The 18,523-nt window shown below is 53.4% G+C and overlaps 1 protein-coding gene across 9 annotated transcripts; it reads left to right on the top strand.

Annotated features, from left to right (window-relative positions):
- The first annotated feature begins 34 nt into the window (after nt 1-34).
- Nucleotides 35-16,662, top strand: camta2 (calmodulin binding transcription activator 2). 9 transcript variants are annotated; one of them, XM_028010452.1, is made up of 26 exons: nt 37-256; nt 1,072-1,148; nt 2,098-2,204; nt 2,949-3,016; nt 3,093-3,228; nt 3,319-3,390; nt 3,644-3,791; nt 3,865-3,993; nt 4,070-4,274; nt 4,811-5,684; nt 5,763-6,344; nt 6,416-6,542; nt 6,819-6,953; nt 8,123-8,289; nt 10,344-10,522; nt 10,600-10,678; nt 10,749-10,977; nt 11,053-11,271; nt 11,984-12,159; nt 12,228-12,406; nt 12,477-12,681; nt 12,762-12,833; nt 14,271-14,291; nt 14,463-14,656; nt 15,807-15,881; nt 15,957-16,662. In XM_028010452.1, the coding sequence occupies exons 2-26, from the start codon at nt 1,115-1,117 to the stop codon at nt 16,009-16,011; spliced, it is 4,467 nt and encodes a 1,488-aa protein (XP_027866253.1). In that variant the 5' UTR covers nt 37-256; nt 1,072-1,114; the 3' UTR covers nt 16,012-16,662. The 9 variants fall into 9 exon arrangements, with proteins under 9 accessions (XP_027866257.1, XP_027866253.1, XP_027866254.1 ...); XM_028010453.1 differs by having other exon boundaries at nt 38-256; nt 11,053-11,262; nt 15,804-15,881; XM_028010451.1 differs by having other exon boundaries at nt 38-256; nt 12,231-12,406; nt 15,804-15,881.
- Nucleotides 16,663-18,523: the final 1,861 nt, after the last annotated feature.

Genomic DNA, 18,523 nt, shown 5'->3' with positions numbered 1-18,523 from the left:
TTTAAATATAATTTATCTGATTTATATCACATCATGGAAAATGATCAGATTTAAATATATTACAAGCTTTGAGAACAAAGACACGAAGTCATGCTTTCAAACTGAAAATGTGTGCTCTCGAATTATGGCAGTAAAGTTCCCCCATAAACCTTCCTCTGGATCAGATCCATCATCCTCCGTCGTAGCCCCGCCCTTCTCCGTTGCTATGCAGTGACGTCATAGACATCGAACATGGCGGCTGAGCTGAAGGCGGAAGGTAAATGAGCTTTAACTGGCGTTTTATTTGTGAGCTGCTCCGGACTCGGTTCTGTAGGTTCGGTTCCTGCCGGTTTATTTTCCGGTGTGTCAGCAGCGGCAGCGGGCGGAGCTGTCTCACCCGGAGCTCCAGCCCTGCAGCTCGGCTGCTACAGGTGTTGATCCACCGCTGTTATACTCCAGAATATCACCGGTACCTTCCTGCTGCCTACAGCCCGACAGCGGCAGGGTTCGGTTCTGGTCGGGGTTCATAGCTGTCACTGCTTCGTTCAGCCTGTAAGTCAACGCTGCGGAGCTGAGCAGCTTCCCGCCGTTAGCTCCGAACAGAACGGGAGCAGCAGAACTCCCACAGCCGGGGAGAAGCGCCGAGAGGCGGCAACCGCAGCTAGGAGAGTCCGTGGCCTTCCAGCGGCCTCCTGGAGGAGGTTCTGGTTCCGTGTGGGAGAATGGACCGATTAGTCTGATTTAATCACTATTGTTATATAATTATTAAAAGTGTCTCATTTAATAAGTCGCATTCAACATTCATGTGTTTCAATATAAACACGTTTCGAACCGGTTCCGATCCAGGTGTGATGCGGTGAGGTGTGTGTTCACTGTTTCAACATGTTATATAAGTCTGAACACACACACACACAACGATGTACAGTGTCATTCAAACACTCTTCATGTAAAGTGGATCCAAATTTGGCTGTTGCTAGGCAACTGGGCTCCACTGAAGGAAGTGTGTGTGTGTGTGTGTGTGTGTGTGTGTGCGCGCGCGCGCGCTCAGCTGATCGGGGTACTGAACGGCTCTCTGTCTCTCTCTGTCCTCAGCGGGACACGGCACGTGGACGTCCATCCTGTGAGACCCGTCGCCATGAGCAACAAGGAGATGGTTTCCACGGAGACAGGTCAGTGCCATCCACCTGCAGGTAAGAGCCAGGCTGCTCTTACCTACGTGTTGCCATGGAAACTGCATGTTTTCAACAGCGTCACCAAAGGTGTTTCAGCTGTGCGCCTTGGATGGGAGACAGGCTGGAGGTTCTGCTCAGCCTGTCTCCGGCCCGATGAACCTGGGCTCAGTCAGTCGGTTCTGTCCAGAAGGCCCGGCGTGTCCTCGTCCTCCTGGGCCGCTGTGGGGCCCACACCTCTTAATCCTGAGGTGATGTCAGAGGAGATGATGTCAGCATATAAGACTGACATCATACTGACTGAAGGTGGTTCTTACCTCGTCTTCAGTCTTCTGGTTGGTCTGGATGAACCACATCCTGGTTCCTGGAGGTGTTCAGAGAACCTCTGGACAGAACCAGAACCTTCTGGAGGAACTGTGACTCCTTCTGATCCGAGATCATCTAGACCAGGGGTGTCCAACTCCAGTCCTCCAGTCGCTGTCCTGCAGTGTCTAGATGTGCCACAGGTAGAAAACACAGGAATCAAATGGCTTTATTGCCTCCTTATTGCGTAGATAAATCCTCCAGAGTTCTGCTAATGACCTAATTATTCTGTTCAGGTGGTGGAGCAGAGGCTCATCTAGACATGGAGGAGATGATGGTGCTAGGCGACTGGTTGAACTTGGTGCTTCTGGGACTGGATGGATGGATGATGGATGGGTGGATGAAGCTCTCTGTTCAGGGTGTCTTTGACCTCATACCAACAAACACTGTTCAGTAATAACTGTAGCTGTGAAGCGGTGACCCTGACTGACCCTGACTGACCCTGACTGATGAAAACATCACTTTAACAATGATTTTCTCATAATAATTACAGGTAAATACCTCCAGGATTTTATGTTGTGTTAGTCAGTGGTGATCCTGTTCTGACCCGGGTTCTGTTCTGACCCGTTACCGTCTGTGTTGTCAGCAGAGAATAAAGGCCAGAGGAAGGTGTTTGTTCCCAACAAGCTGCTGGAGTGTCTGCCCCGCTCGGCCTGCCTGCCTAACGAGCGTCTGAGGTGGAACACTAACGAGGTGAGGGGAGCGGGTTCTGACCGGATGTTCTGATCCATTTTGGTCCTTTTAGTGACTTCATCAATCAGGTTGGAAACAGGAAAGTAGAAACATCACAGATTTATTCTTAGATTATTTTGGGTAAAACGCCTCGTGTGTTTACATTTATCTGTCAAAGCCTTTAAATAAATTCCTTTTTCCCACTGAGAGCCTGAACTCGTCCCTGTGTCGGTTCTTTAAAGAGCCGTTCGGTTCTTTAAAGAACCGTCCCTGTGTCGGTTCTTTAAAGAACCGTTCCTGTGTCGGTTCTTTAAAGGGCCGTTCCTGTGTCGGTTCTTTAAAGGGCCGTCCCTGTGTCGGTTCTTTAAAGAGCCGTTCGGTTCTTTAAAGAACCGTCCCTGTGTCGGTTCTTTAAAGGGCCGTCCCTGTGTCGGTTCTTTAAAGGGCCGTCCCTGTGTCGGTTCTTTAAAGGGCCGTCCCTGTGTCGGTCCTTTAAAGGGCCGTCCCTGTGTCGGTCCTTTAAAGGGCCGTCCCTGTGTCGGTTCTTTAAAGGGCCGTCCCTGTGTCGGTCCTTTAAAGGGCCGTCCCTGTGTCGGTTCTTTAAAGGGCCGTCCCTGTGTCGGTCCTTTAAAGGGCCGTCCCTGTGTCGGTTCTTTAAAGGGCCGTCCCTGTGTCGGTCCTTTAAAGGGCCGTCCCTGTGTCGGTTCTTTAAAGGGCCGTCCCTGTGTCGGTCCTTTAAAGAACTGTTCCTGTGTCGGTCTGCAGGAGATCGCCTCCTACCTGATATCCTTCGACAGACACGACGAGTGGCTCTGCTGCTCCCTGAAGACCAGGTACTGTCCTGAAGAAACGCCTGCCAGACGGCGCGCAGGGCGTCACGGTCTCACCTGTCATGTTTGGGTGTTTCAGGCCGAAGAACGGCAGCATCATCCTCTACAACAGGAAGAAGGTGAAGTACAGGAAGGATGGCTACTGCTGGAAGAAAAGGAAGGATGGGAAGACGACAAGAGAGGACCACATGAAGCTGAAGGTCCAGGGCTTGGAGGTAGGCAGCGCCCCCTGCAGGTCATGTTGAGTCACACACAGGAAGGTTCAGACAGGGTGGAGGTCAACAAGTGTCTCTCTGCTGTTCCAGTGCCTCTACGGCTGCTACGTCCATTCCTCCATCGTGCCAACATTCCACAGACGATGCTACTGGCTGCTGCAGGTCAGAAACACACACAGTACCGGCTCGGACCGTCTCAGGGTCAAACCCAGAGGGGCCGACCTCCTGAGGGGGCCGACCTCCTGAGGGCCGACCTCCTGAGGGTCGACCCTTGAGTCCAATGTAACATTTTCTTGATAGTAATACTGTTTGAGATGTAATCTGACCCGCTCTGTGGACTGGATCAGCACCATGCAGCCTGTTGAAGCGCATATCTTTGATCATCAGAGCTGGGACCTGCTGTGTTTCCCTGCAGAACCCAGACATCGTGCTGGTCCACTACCTGAACGTGCCGTCACCAGAGGATTCTGGGAGATGCAGTCCTTTGCTGTGCACGGTGTCGGACCGCCATGACACCCTGAGGTGGAGCCGGGACGACCTTCTGGGCCAGCTGAAGCCCATGTGTACGGCGCCGAGCAGACCGGCCGGTCCGACCCGGGTTCTGGCTGGAGTTAACCCTTCCTCTCTTTGTTTCAGTCCACAGCATCAAGTGCTCCATGGGTTCTGGGGAATTCAGCATCGAAGAACTGGTGCAGCACATCCTGGACCGGCAGAGAACCAAACCACAGCCCCGTACACACGCCTGCCTCTGCAGCACCAACCAAGGTAGGAGGTTCCATGACATCACTCTGACATCACTCTGACGTCACTCTGACCGCCACCCATCTCCTCATGTCCACAGTGTCACCAGGAGTGAACATTCCCCACCGCTGCAACAGCACCAAGCATCGGATCATCTCCCCCAAGCTGCCGTCGTCCTCCTCTGGACCCGCCGCCTCCCCGCCGTCCTCAGAACCAGGAGAGTCAGGGAGAGGAGGAGGAGGAGAGAGCAAGATGCCTCAGCTGCAGCCTCAGAGCCCCGCGTCTTCCTCCAGCCCTTCATCCACGTAAGGCTTCATTTTGTGACCCCACTTGGTGCCTCATGACCCCCACAGGGCTCCAGACCTTCACTTTGGGAACCGCTGGTCTAATAGACGAGGTCTGAGATGAACCAAGCTGTGGGCTGGAGACTCACCATGGAAACTGTAGCATAGCTCTGTAGCCTAGCTCTGTAATGTAGATCCGTAGCCTAGCTCTGTAGCGTAGCTCTGTAGTTTAGAGCTGTAGCGTAGCTCTGTAGCCTAGCTCTGTAATGTAGATCCGTAGCCTAGCTCTGTAGCGTAGCTCTGTAGTTTAGAGCTGTAGCGTAGCTCTGTAGCTGTAGCTCTGTAGCGTAGCTCTGTAGCCGTAGTACTGTAGCGTAGCTCTGTAGCCGTAGCTCTGTAGCGTAGCTGATAGCTGTAGCTCTTAGCCGTAGCTCTGTAGCCGTAGCTCTGTAGCGTAGCTGATAGCTGTAGCTCTTAGCCGTAGCTCTGTAGCTACGATGGAGGAATGGACGTAACATCCTGTCTGAACCGTTTTGAATTTGTCTTCTGCTCCACAGTTCAGGCTCATCGCCGCCCCGAACGCACAAGGCCGCCGTCGCTGTTCGTAACCAAGGCAACGGTTTCTACCACGACCGCCACAGCAACTTGGCCGCCGTGGCGCTGCCTCAGAACGCAGTCATTGTCATGGCGACAGCCGCTACCCTACCAGGGGGGAGGGAGGGCGGGGGCGCTGCGCCAGAGGAGGCGGGGTCGAGGAGGAGCTTCGGGTCGCTGCTGCTCTCCCCACCCCTTCCTCCCCCTCCTGGTAAACCCCCCTCTCCCTCCCCGCCCTCCCCCACTGCCCCCGCCCCCATCCAGACCACCCTCTCCCTCACCCTCCTGCCCTCCCCAGTCATCGGGGGGCTCCTCCTCACCCCCTCCTCCTCCCACCAGTCTCCTCCCCCCCCTGCCGCCTCCCCTCCATCTCCCCAATCCTTCCCGCCTCCCCCACCCCTCCCCCCGGCCTTTGACCCTGACTCCTTCCTGAACTCCCCCAAACAGGGTGAGACCTATGGGGGCCCCCCCCCCATGTGCTCCCCCTCCATCCGGACTTCCTCCCCCCTCCCTCACCCGTCCCTCTCTCTCTCCCTGTCCCCCACCACCTCCACCCCGGCCTCCTCGGTCTCCCCCCCCTCCTCCCTCTCCTCCTTGTCCACCTCCCCCTCCTCCTCCACCTCCCCCCCGTTGTCAGTCCCCCCCCCTTCGCTCGCCCTCTCCCTCTCTCCCACCTCCTCCGTGGCGCCGCCCGTCCTGCCGCTCTGCCTGGAGCTGGGCGCGCTGGGGGAGTGTGACGGAGTGAAGGAGGAGTCCCGCTCTGAGGAAGAGGAGCTGGAAGAGACTGATGATGATGATGAAGGCAGAGCCCCGCCCACCAAGCTGGTCCTGCTTCAGGTGAGCCGGGTTCCACTGGGACTACTTCCTGAGGCCGTATCTTTCCACTCACTCGTCTCTCTGACTCCTTCCGTTTAGACAAGCCACGCCCCCTCCAGCCTGTCTCCTAGGCAACACCCAGACAGCAGCTCCGCCCCCCTCCTGCTGGCCTGCCATGACGGGTCAGGTGAACCGTCCCGGCCCACCAATCAGATTCCGGCACCGCCTGAAGGGCAGCAGCCATTGGTCCTGCCGTTGTCCAATCGGCTGCCCGGACCTGAAGCTCCGCCCCCTGCTGAGAGTTTCCATCAGCCCGTGGAGCTGCCGGCAGCTGTTGCCATGGAGACGGCCTCCCTAGCAACGGTCCAGGTGAAGGAGGAGAGGAGGCGGCGCTACGACTCCGAGGACGCCTGCATGGACAGCCAGGAGGAGGCGGAGCCTGAGGAGCTGGACATCTCCTTCGACAGCCAGTTCCCCGACCTGATCTCTGACCTCATCACCGAGGAGCCGGGCCCCGCCGCGGCCCCCCCGGCTCCGGCCGCGTTCCCCACCGGCGTCCGCTACGTGGTTCCGCCGCAGCCGTCGCCGTCCTCCTCCTTCCTGCCGTTCCCCCAGCCGCTGCCTGCCGCCGCCCGCCTGGCCGCCATCACAGACTTCTCCCCAGAGTGGTCCTACCCAGAGGTGAGCGTCCCGCACGGGGCGACCGGTCCAAACGGTTCTGGTTCCGGTCCCAGCTGCTGTTCTCTCTGCAGGGCGGAGTGAAGGTTCTGATCACCGGGCCGTGGAGCGAGCCGTCGGGTCGGTACTCCTGCGTGTTCGATCAGAGCGCCGTCCCCGCTTCCCTCATCCAGACCGGGGTTCTGCGCTGCTACTGCCCAGGTACTGACCGCTAACGGGCCGGTCCGGTTCTACAGGGGCTGGTTCTACAGGAGCCGGTCCTGCATTGGTTGGTCCGGTTCTATAGGGGTCGGGGTTGGGTTGGTGGGTCCAGACTGTCTGGACCTCCTGGATGATGATGATCTTTGAATCGTCTGGATGAAGCCCGGATTCTTGTCCATCCTGTGGAGGTTCTGATGGACCCGTGTGTCTCTGGGTTCTGATGGACCCTTGTGTCTCTGGGTTCTGATGGACCCGTGTGTCTCTCCTGTGTTTCAGCCCATGAGGCCGGCCTGGTGTGTCTGCAGGTTCTGGAGTCCGGCGGGTCGGTGTCGTCGTCGGTTCTGTTCGAGTACAGAGCGAGGAACGCCAGCTCTCTGCCCAGTTCCCAGCTGGACTGGCTCTCATTGGACGGTCAGTACCTGCTCTTCCTCACCCTCCTCTTCCTCCTCTCCTCGTGCCAACACTGACCTGCAGGAGGCGCTGCTGGTGCAGGAGCAGGTTCTGGTTGGGTTCTGGTTTGGTTCTGATTGATGCTCCGTGTTTGGTAGAAGCAGCCGTGTTTCCTTCAGACCGATAGACGTGGAGTTACCATAGCAACCTGAGTGAGTTCAGTAATCTGAGTATTTTCCAGGCTGGTTGAAGCGGTTCTGGACCAGATGATCCTCTCAGGATCTCAGCCTCTCCCTGCTGGGTTTGGGTCTGCAGGATCGGCTCCACCTGCAGGTATCGGCTGGTCACCATGACGACCATCGGCCTGCTTCACTGGATGCTGGTCCCAGTCAGTTGATGCTTACGGTTTAGTGGTTCTGCTGCTCTTCCTCATCCTCTTCATCAGGAGGAAGAGGAGCAGCTTCACCTGTCAGCTGGTTTTATCTGGACTCAGAACCAGAACCGCAGCCGGCCCAACAGAACCAGCTGTGGTTTTATTTCTGCCCTGGAGGGATCAGAGCAGCTGCTAGCAGGGAGTCCCCTGTGTGTGTGTGGGTGTGTGTGTGTGTGTGTGTGTGTGTGTGTGTGTGTGTGTGTGTGTGCGTGCGCTGCAGGCCACACTGGATCAGTCTATATTTGGCCTCTGCTTTTATTTCCTGAATAGAGAGAGAGCCAGGCGGCGGGCGATCGAAGTCAGTCAGATAGTTTCCATCTGAGACAGAGTGTGTGTTATGAGTGTGTATGTTATGAGAGAGTGTGTATGGTGTGTGTGTGTGTGTGTGTGTGTGTGTGTGTGTGTGTGTGTGTGTGTGTGTGTGTGTGTGTGTGTGTGACCCTCTTTACACTGATCGCTGCTGATCAGAGCCGTTGACAGCTGCCTGCTGCTGATTGGCTCTGGCTGAGATCCAAGCAGCTGATTGGTTGATCTTTGATCCACGTTCTGATCACCTGTCGGCCTCCTGCTGCTCCTGGTGCATTGTGGGTAGTGTAGGAGGAGCTTGGGGCTGCCCTGCTGTAAGCGTGTTCAGTTTCAGCAGCGCAGCGAAGGAGACGGAGCTGCTGCTGGAGGAGCCTCGGTTGGCGCAGCTTTAGTGGGCGGAGCTTTAGTGGGCGGAGCCTCAGCCTCACGCACCTGCTCTCTCCACCTGCAGACAACCAGTTCCGGATGTCCATCCTGGAGCGGCTGGAGCAGATGGAGCGCCGGATGGCGGAGATGGCGGCTCGGGACGGCCATCAACATCATCATCATCATCAGCAGCAGCAGCAGAGTGGGAACCAGCTGGCCACGCCCCCTCCTCTACCTGACGACCAGCAGCAGGTAGGTCCGGTCCAGTTTACTCTGTGGTTCCTGTCTGAACGTCCAGACAGCAGGTTCAATCCGACCCGCTGCAGGTTCCGAGGTTCTGGTTCTGTGGCTCTGGCCCGGCTGCTTGTTCTGGTTCTGTGGCTCTGGCCCGGTTCTGGCCCGGCTGCTGGTTCTGGTTCTGTGGTTCTGGCCCAGTTCTGGCCCGGCTGTGGCTCCGCCCCCTCTGGCTGATGTCATGGGATTTTGTCGGATGGAGTCCAGGAGTTAAAATAGCCGCAGTGAGACGGAGAGGAGTTGGACCTGGACCAAAACAAGTACTGCTGGTCCTCAGGGGGTTTCCTCTGAAGGTTCTGACCCAGACCGGACCCGGCTGGCAGAACTCTGACTCTGAGCAGAACCAGGCCAGAACCAGGCCAGAGACGGACCGGGGGAAACTCTCTGGTTCCTGGAAAGCAGAAATAATCCTTTTAAAGCAGCTAAATCTGGAACCAGCTCAGTGCTAACGTCAGTCCTCAGGCTGCGGGTCAGAACCTTCAGAACCAGCCACAGGGTTTCCTACCGAGAGCCAGCTCAGCCCGGTGGCGCCGAGGCGGTCCAATGCGTTTCATTTCATGATGTCAACTTAAGGTCAGGAAAAGACAATATTACTGGGTAATTAAATGTTACTGGGAAACTTCGCCAGTGAAACAATTTTTATTCTTAAAAACAGAAAATCAAAAAATCCAATTAAAATGAATATCATGTATTCGTACTTCTGTTTAATCCAAATTAAGTCCGTGGCTCCATAAGGCCCCCCAGGGCTTCAGGGGCCCATAAATGCTAATAGCTGTTAGAGGTGCTGATGGTTTTAGCAGCAAGAGGGGCCCCTAGGTCAGATTCTGCCCCAGGCCTCATGCAGCCTTGGACCGGCCCTGCAGGATGAGTTCAATCTGCTGCACTGAGCAGAGATGAGCAACAAACTGAGATTTAATTCAATGCTGCTAATGTGGCTTTAGCAGCTCTAACATTTCTGTCTGTTGAGTTTTAATAAGAGCCACAGAAACTGTTTTGGTTGGTTCAGTTTATGGGACGAGTTTCTCAGATCTCTGGACTCATTAACTCTGACTGACTAAGTGGACAAAACATTTCATATGGTTTGATTCTTTGTGTAACTGGAAAAATTATCCTAAAAATAATAATAAAATAATATAAAACCAGCGTGAAGCTCCTCACCAGCTGAACCTGCATGATGAGGTTAGCGCTGGTTCATTAGCCGCTAACGCTCCGACCAACCAGAAGACAGACATGAACTTTACAGGGAAGACAGCGCCACACGCTGGGCAGCGTATAAACACCGCGTATAAGTTGTTCACAAAGGTAAATCTGTCTCCCTCAACATATACCTCTGAAAGTGAGAGCTGTGCAACCAGAGCTAACGAGTTTAAACTCCGACCTTGATGTGGATTTCTCCAAAGAATCATGATTCCTCACAGAGGGTTGATGTAAATATCCATACAGGTCATCTTGTGTCCAGTTTGAGTGGAAGGAGGCGAGCGATCCCGCTGAGGTAAACTTAAAGATAAAGCAGCAGCAACACAGAGGCAGCAGCTGTGTGATGGTGGCTCTCCCAGCTTTCAATGCATGAAATATAAACGTATCTGTTAGGAATAAATTTGCTCCGTCAGTGAAACGCTCTGAGCAACAGAGAGACTTGCAATCCGGGTTTAAACTAAAAAAAAAGGCAATTCCTTTTTTTTTTCAATTATTAATTTTTCTTTAAAAGACAAAGCAACGCTTAGCCTGGCGGGGGGCTAGTAAAGCTTGGCGGGCTGCCAGGCTTATGATGCACTGGGGGAAACCCTGGCCAGGTGTTTAGAGGACGGCTGAACTGTCACCTGGTCCTGAATTGACTCTGACTCGGCTCCGCTGGACAGACTCCGTCACGCCAGGGGCGGGGCAAGCAGGTCAGGTGACCTGGAACGATGGCAGTCGCCATTTTATCCACCTGATGCCAGGAAGTTCCTCCGTCGGCGTCTGACAGGACGGGTTAGTCGGCCGCGCCGGTGACTGGTCTCTGTCCCTCCCAGTGTTCCCAGTGGTTTGAGAGGAGGATCGTTGGTGTGTGTGAGCGGATGATGAGAGGAGCGTGTTGGGGAGGAAGAGGAGAGAGTCTTCATCACCCAGCAGGTCACCGTGGCATGACGCTGCTGCACCTGGCGGCTGCCCAGGGCTACACCCACCTGATCCACACCCTGATCCACTGGAGGTAAGGCAGGCGGCCGTCCTGGCTCCGCCCTCATGATGACGTCATGTCCTGTCTCAGACCGATGTCACTTCCTGCAGGGCGATGAGCAGCGACAGTCTGGACCTGGAACAGGAAGTGGACCCCTTGAACGTCGACCACTTCTCCTGCACGCCGCTGGTAAGCCCCCGCCTGACTGCCGGTTGCTGTGGCGGCGTTGCCGTGGTGACGGGCACCCTGTGCGTTCCAGATGTGGGCGTGCGCTCTGGGCCACCAGAGGGCAGCAGAGCTGCTGTACAGCTGGAACGGCCTGGCGCTGGGGATCCCCGACTCGCTGGGCCGCCTGCCGCTCGCCGTGGCGCGCTCCCGTGGCCACACCCGCCTCGCCGCCGCGCTGGAGGAGCTGCACACGCAGCGCGCTCAGGCGGCCACCAGGGACGGCCCGCCGCCATCCCCTCTGTCCACCAGCCTGGACACAGGTAACCCCGCCTCCTGCTGTCACCTGACCTCATCCGGCTCTCTGATTGGCTGTAAGAGTCTCCTGTCTCCTCCAGGTCTCAGCTCCTCCAGCAGTCTCCCCTCACCCAGCGACCCGTCCTCGCCGTCCCCCAGCTCCGCCTACTCCAGTGGCCCCGCTCCCATGGACACCTCCCCCTCGTCTCCATCATCGCTCTCCTCTTCCTCGCTGCCCGTCTCTCCTCCGTCTCCGTCCTTCACACAGTCCACCGTTCCCTCGGAGGAACCTAACCGGACCGTCAGCACAGGTAACCCAGGTAACGGCGCCTCCTCACCGATTCCCAGTCAGAGCACAGAGTGACAATGACTGGCTCAGTCTGGCCCAGTCTGGTTCTGTTCATTGAAAAATGAAATTAAACACAGGCTAACGGAGGGCTAGGCTAGCCTGGGAGGCTAACAGGTTGCTAGCTTGTGAGGCTAACTCAGGGCTAGGCTAGCCTGGGAGGCTAACAGGGTGCTAGCTTGTGAGGCTAACTCAGGGCTAGGCTAGCCTGGGAGGCTAACAGGGTGCTAGCTTGTGAGGCTAACTCAGGGCTAGGCTAGCCTGGGAGGCTAACAGCGTGCTAGCTTGTGAGGCTAACTCAGAGCTAGGCTAGCCTGGGAGGCTAACAGGGTGCTAGCCTGGGAGGCTAACAGGGTGCTAGCTTGTGAGGCTAACTCAGGGCTAAGCTAGCCTGGGAGGCTAACAGGGGCTAATCCCAGCCGTTCTGAGTGGAGACACCAAGCTGTTGTCTTCTGTCCATCTGACCTCACCATGACCTTTGCTCCTTGGCTGATGACCCAACAGGATGATCGTCCTCCATGTTGTTCTCAGTCTCACAGGTTTATTGTCTTCATGCAGGTTATTATGGGATGTCTTTACTGGGTTTATACATAGATGATTGAATCTAAAATGTCAATAAAGACGTTTTTAGGTGCCAGCTCCTAAAGGTGAAAGCTCTGACCTCTGACCTCTGACCTCTCTCCCAGGTTTAACCGCCAGCGGCTCCAGAGACCTGATGGACTACAACAACGCCCCGCCCACAGACACGCCCCCTCAGAGCGCCGGGCGGCGGGCGCTGCTGGAGGAGCAGCTGCTGCGCTACGGCGAGAACGCCGAGAACGAAGGAGAGGAGGAGGAGTACCTGGAGGACGAGGTGCTGCAGGTAGGCTGGAGCTCCAGGTGCAGGTTGTCATGGCGACTGGGCTGGTCTAACGGAGCCTCTGCGCCCAGCAGGTGGACATGGCGATGCTGGCGAAGCAGATCATCGAGGCGACGCCGGAGCGAATCAAACAGGAGGATTTCCCCCTGGGGACGGAGTCTCCGCTCAGAGAGAGGCGGGACAACCCGGCCATCCAGGACACCTGGTTGGCCACTTACCTGGAGACGGTGGACAGCCAGTCCCCGCCCAGGTGAGCCTGACGGAGCTGGACCGGAACCAGAACCAGAATCAGAACCAACAGCTCTGTGTTTCTGCTGCAGGCGGGTCTGCCCCCCCTCGCCGCTCAGCGCTCTGGCTCTCCAGAGGCTCCGCCCCCCATCGTCCGCGGCGTGGGCGGAGTTCCTGAACGCATCGGCCAATGGGAAGATGGAGAGAGACTTCGCTCTGCTCACGCTGACGGACGGTGAGCAGAGGGAGCTGTACGAGGCCGCCCGCATCATCCAGAACGCCTTCCGCCGATACAAGGTAACCATGGCGACGGCCTGAGCAGGACGCACTGTCCCCTGCTGGCTTGATGGACGCATTACTCCTCTGTGTGTGTGCAGGGTCGAAGGTTAAAGGAGCAGCAGGACATGGCGGCCGCCGTCATCCAGAGGTGCTACAGGAAGTACAAACAGGTGTGCTTTCAATAAACTTTATTTAACAAATAAATCTTATCTTATCTTAAAAAACAAAAAAAAGTGGCACTAAATTCAAAGGCATAAGAACTTCTGCTCTTGACATCACTTTGTTAAAAATGTCAATTCTGTTGCGACACCTCCAGGCGCTGCAACCATCTTCTGATGTCTATTTATTTCTCATTTTGTACTATTTATTTCTTTATCTTTGGATATTATGTATATACACATAACCTGCATCTTAACTCGAGTCGAGCAAATCTCAATCTGTAATCTGTTGATGACAATGACAATAAATCTGATCTTATCTTATTTAAAAAAGACAAAATGTTCAGCATTTAATGATCTCAACCAGATTATAGGAAAAACTGATTGGCAATAAATCAGTTCAGTCAGAAAATAAGACAAAATATAAAACATCAAGGTGCTTTCTATTCAGAAACACACACACACACACACACACAGCAGGGTTTCCTCCAGTAAACCTGCTCAGCCTGGCGGTCCGCCATGTTTTTCTATTAAAGATGTTAAGTAGACAAGAAATCTAAAAGTATTACTGGGTCATTGAAACCATCTAAAGTGAAACTATCTAAACCCACAGCCAGTTTTAAAAACAGCAAATCAAAAAATCCAATTAAAATGAATATCGATTATCTTCACTTCTGTTTAATCCAATGTAAGTCAGCGGCTCCATCGGGCCCCCAGGGCTTCAGGGGCCACAATGATAATATTTTAACACAGAAACATTAATGTAACATTTATTTATTCAGATGATCAGTGGTGTTAAAGGAGCTGGCAAGTTTACTTTGTAAAAGTTCAAAGAACAATATTCACAGTTAGATTGTTTTGTTACCATAGCAACAATCTGATGCTGTGAGTTTAATCTTTGACTTTGAGCTGTTTGTTCACAAATACAAATTAATAAACTGTAATTATAACTGATTGTTTTTGGTTTGGCCAGTTAATCTACTCTCTCTCTCCCAGATTAAATAAACCCAGAAGCTGTTAGAGGTGCTGATGGTTTTAGCAGCAAGAGGGGCCCCTAGGTCAGATTCTGCCCCAGGCCTCATGCAGCCTTGGACCGGCCCTGCAGGATGAGTTCAATCTGCTGCTCTGATGCAGAGATGAGCAACAAACTGAGATTTAATTCAATGCTGCTAATGTGGCTTTAGCAGCTCTAACATTTCTGTCTGTTGAGTTTTTAATGAAACAGAAACTGTGTAAAGCCTGGTGGGCTGCCAGGCTTATAATACACTGGGGGAAACCTGCAGAGAAAACACTCACACTCAGGAAAACTGACTTAATCACTGACATATACAGTCATACAGTTCATGTTTACCTGAGCCGTGTGTGTGTGTGTGTGTGTGTGTGTGGGTGTGTGTGTGTGTGTGTCCTCCACTAACGTCACTAACCTGCTGTCTCTCTCTCTCTGGTTAGCTAACATGGATAGCTCTGAAGGTAACCAGCTGTCAGTAGCTGTAGTGGTGTGTAGTCAGTGTGTAGTCAGTGTGTAGTCAGTGTGTAGTCCCCTGTGTGTGTGTGATGCGTGCAGCTGGGCCTGGTCTCAGATGTTTGTTCATCAGAACCAGGTTCAGGCCTTACCTGACCCTGTGACTCCGCCCCCTGCAGTACGCGCTCTACAAGAAGATGACCCAGGCGGCCATCTTGATCCAGTCCAAGTTCCGGTCGTACTACGAGCAGAAGCGGTTCCAGCAGAGCCGGCGGGCCGCCGTGCTGATCCAGCAGTACTACCGCAGCTACAAGGAGTACGAGAGGCTGAAGCAGGCGCCACGAGGGGGCGCCGCACTCAACCCCAAGAGCAGGTAAGGCGGCGGCCAGGGGCGGGGCGTCCGGGCTAACGCTAGGCGGTGCAGAGAGGGGAGAGACCAGCTGGGACCCAACGACCGGACCTGGTAACAGGCCTGACCCGGAGACGATGGTTTAACTAGTAGTGACTTGGATGTCGTTTGACAAACCAGTCAACCATTGTGACTTGTTGACACGAGTCCATGACTGACCAAGTCGTTCAGTTGAATCTTATCGTCTTTACCAAACTACCGTATTTTCCGCACTATAAGGAGCACCACATTATAAGGCGCACCTTCAATGAATGGCCTATTTAAAACTTTTTTCATATATAAGGCGCATAGAATAGAGGCTACAGTAAAGGCTGCGGTTACGTTATGCATCCACTAGATGGAGCTGCGCTAAAGGGAATGTCAACAAAACAGTCAGATAGGTCAGTCAGACTTTATTCATAGATTACAAACCAGCGTCCTGAAAACTCCCTTCATTCCCAAAATGAATAAAAAACTGTTTTATTATTTTCCTGAGGTAAAGTCAGTGACATGGTATTTTGGTGACAGTTTATCTTTTAACAACAGCAAGGTATAACATATAGTGGAGGGGAACTTTTCCTCAATTCAATAAACACGTAAAAAACAGTCTGATACTGTTACTGTAAATCAAATCACAATATAGATCCACTTCCACTATAACCATTGATTGGTTCATGTTAAATTCTCTGGCTGCTGCTCTGTTCCCGTGTTTTACTGCATCACTGATCGCCTGGAGCTTAAACTCTGCGGCGTAAGTGTGTCTCTTAATAGGAGCCATTTTGGGGTCTTTACACAAAACCCAGCCTGCACCGCGCGCTTCTTCTTCTACGGGGGAAAACAAAGTCAGCGGCTGCTTACCGTAGTTGTGAGACCAGTTGTGGCTCAATATTGGGCCATATAAGGCGCACCGGATTATAAGGCGCACTGTCGGCTTTTGAGAAAATTGAAGGTTTTTAGGTGCGCCTTATAGTGCGGAAAATACGGTAATTTTACAACTTAACAAACATCGTGGACTTGGTTTCAGTAGAGTCTGACTCCAAGTCTCACGGTGTGACTAGAGTCCCTGCCGAGTCCCTGCTCCTGCTCCGTCAGAGTAAAGACTCGTTGTCTGACCAGTTCCTGGTTTGTCCAGCAGGGGGTCGTTCCTGACCAAGAAGCAGGACCAGGCGGCCAGGAAGATCATGAGGTTCCTGCGGCGCTGCAGACACAGGTCAGGCAGAGGAAGTGACATCATGACCTGTCCTCATGATGTCACTTCCTCTAACGGCCGCTGCTGTTTCTGCAGGATCAAAGAGCTGAAGCAGAGCAGGGAGCTGGAGCGGAGAGGACTGACCACATAGAGGGACAGGAGGAGGACTGAGACGTGTCGTCCTGTCCCTCAGCGTCTCCTGATGGTCTGCAGCTTCTGGCCGGTCAGGACTCCCAGCGCTCCGTCTGGTTCTGGTCTTTGTGGACCGGCCCCTGTGTCGGAACGGTGCCAGACAGATGCAGCGCGGGGCGCATCCGGTCCATCGGCTCTGCTAGCTCTCCTGCTAGCGCTGCTCTGAAGTACTGACCTTTGACCTTTCAGACAAATCACAGCTTCTTCTATTTAAACCCATGATAGAGAGTAGAGCTTCTATTTATTACAGCATGAACTGTGTGTCGGCGTGTGTGTGTGTATGTATGTGTGGGTGTGTGTATGTGTGGGTGTGTGTGTGTGTATGTAGGTGTGTGTGTGTGTGTTTTGCACTGACTGAAGTCTAGCCCCTCTTTACCTCCCAGTTGCTTTTGTAAATCCAGCTGCCAGACAGAGACTGAAGGAAGCATGTCTGGACCAGAACCAGATCCTGATCCTGGTTCTGGTTCTGGTTCTGTTCAGTCCGGCCTGCAGCCTCCAGTCTCTGTTCTTCAGCCGTTGCAGTGAATCTTTTTGCACGACTTCCTGTTTCCTGGTTGTTCTGAAAACGAGACGTGAAGTTCTGACAATAAATCATCTGATTGTTCCTCAAGTCTGATTGGTTCCTGCTCTGATAGAACCTCTGACCCAGCAGAACCTCTGACCCAACAGAACCTCTGACCCGTCTGAGGCTCTGTCCTCCATCTTTGGGTTTCTGGTCTGTTTTTCTTCCATATTTTGGTTCTTTGATCCGAACTCGTCTGCAGGGCTGGAGAACAGAACCTGAAACTGGGCTCGGTCGAGTCCAGGACTCGGGTCCAGACCTGGCAGAGGGACAGGAGTCCAAGAACAAGTCAGAACTACCAAGTGAGTAAAAGTTAGTTTGTTCCATCAGGAACCAGGAAATAAACCGTAATGGATCCACAAAGAGTTAAAGTTGTTCTTCTTCTTCTCTGGTTTCTGGTCCCATCGATTCATTTCCTGCTGACTGACTGACATGAGTGGGAATCAGTTCATCTGGAGTGGATTGTGTTTCACTTTGTCTTTACAGTTCAGTTTTAGCGGTTCAGTTCTAACGGTTAAGTTTTAACGGTTCAGTTTTAACGGTTAAGTTTTAACGGTTCAGTTTTAACGGTTAAGTTTTACAGTGCGTTTGTAGCCGTCTAGCTGAATCTGTTCCTCCATCCAGAATCAAACTTCTCCTCCACGTTGATGATATTTTAGTTCCATCAGAAATCAAATCAAACACAAAATCTGCTCTGGAGTGACGCTAGCAGATTAGCTAGTAGCTAGCAGATTAGCTAGTAGCTAGCACATTAGCTAGTAGCTAGCAGATTCCAGTGTTTCCGGAAACACTGGAAAACAGGAGCGGCGACCTCTGGGAAGGTCATGAAGGGGATCGTACCGACGCCTCCTGTCCTGGAGAGTGAAGCAGGGAAGATGGACAGGAAGTAGAAATATTCTCTGTCCTTGGTTCTGATGGGTTTTCCTTTCCTGTTTCCTGTTGGTCGTTTCTCCAGATAAAAGCTCAGCCCTCAGAATGAGGCAGGAGAACCATCAACCACACACACACACACACACACACACACACACACACACACACACCCTGACCCTGACTGGTTCATGTACTGAATCAGTTCCTCCATGAATGAATCACCTGAAAGTTCTGGTTCTCCTGTCAGGAAGATGGAGATCTTGATCTACAGTTGTTTCTCCAGCAGCTTTCAGGATGAAGGTCCGGAGGACTACAGCTCCCATCATGCACCTGGTTTCATAAACTACATACATGTTGCTGCTGCTCACATAATGCAGCGGTGACCCAATAATAATTTTGTTTAATCTCCTGCTTCACCACACAGACACTCAGTCTGTTCCAGTGAAGGTTCACTCACCTCAGGATGCTAAACTCTACAGCTGATGATCGAGCCTCTGATTGTTTCAGAGTGAAACTCAGCCAGCTGGGGGCGCTCTACAGAGGACTGGGGCTTCATCAGCAGACGGTTCTGATGGAAATAATCCAGATTATGATGTCACAGTAGCAGGACACACTGTCATCCCAACACACACCACAGGAGACAGGGGACATGATAAATGGCCTATTCCAAGGCCAGTAAGAAGAGACAGGAGCTCCAGACTCAGCCTGGATTAAAACGTCTTTATTTGACACATGAACAGGAACCAACAGGAAGCAGGGAGAAGCTGGTCAAACTGGGACGTCTCTCAGGACCAGCAGGACCAGCGTTGGGCTCGTTCTGCTCCCGGCCAGCAGGGGGCAGCAGGCGGCGGCTCAGCTGCGCTGGCTGTGTCTTTGGCAGATGTAGCGCAGCCTGGAGGAGCAGTGCAGGTCGTTGAGCCGCCCGTCGTTGTGGATGTGAGCGCAGTCCTCGTCTCCAGGTCCCATGCCGTGACCGGTCCAACTGTCGGGCTGGCCGGGTTTCCATCGCCTGGGCAACGGAGACACAAGCACCAGATCT

This window comes from Xiphophorus couchianus, chromosome 24 (assembly GCF_001444195.1).
Source record: "Xiphophorus couchianus chromosome 24, X_couchianus-1.0, whole genome shotgun sequence".
NCBI lineage: Eukaryota > Metazoa > Chordata > Actinopteri > Cyprinodontiformes > Poeciliidae > Xiphophorus > Xiphophorus couchianus.
This window is presented reverse-complemented; position numbering and strand designations above follow the sequence as displayed.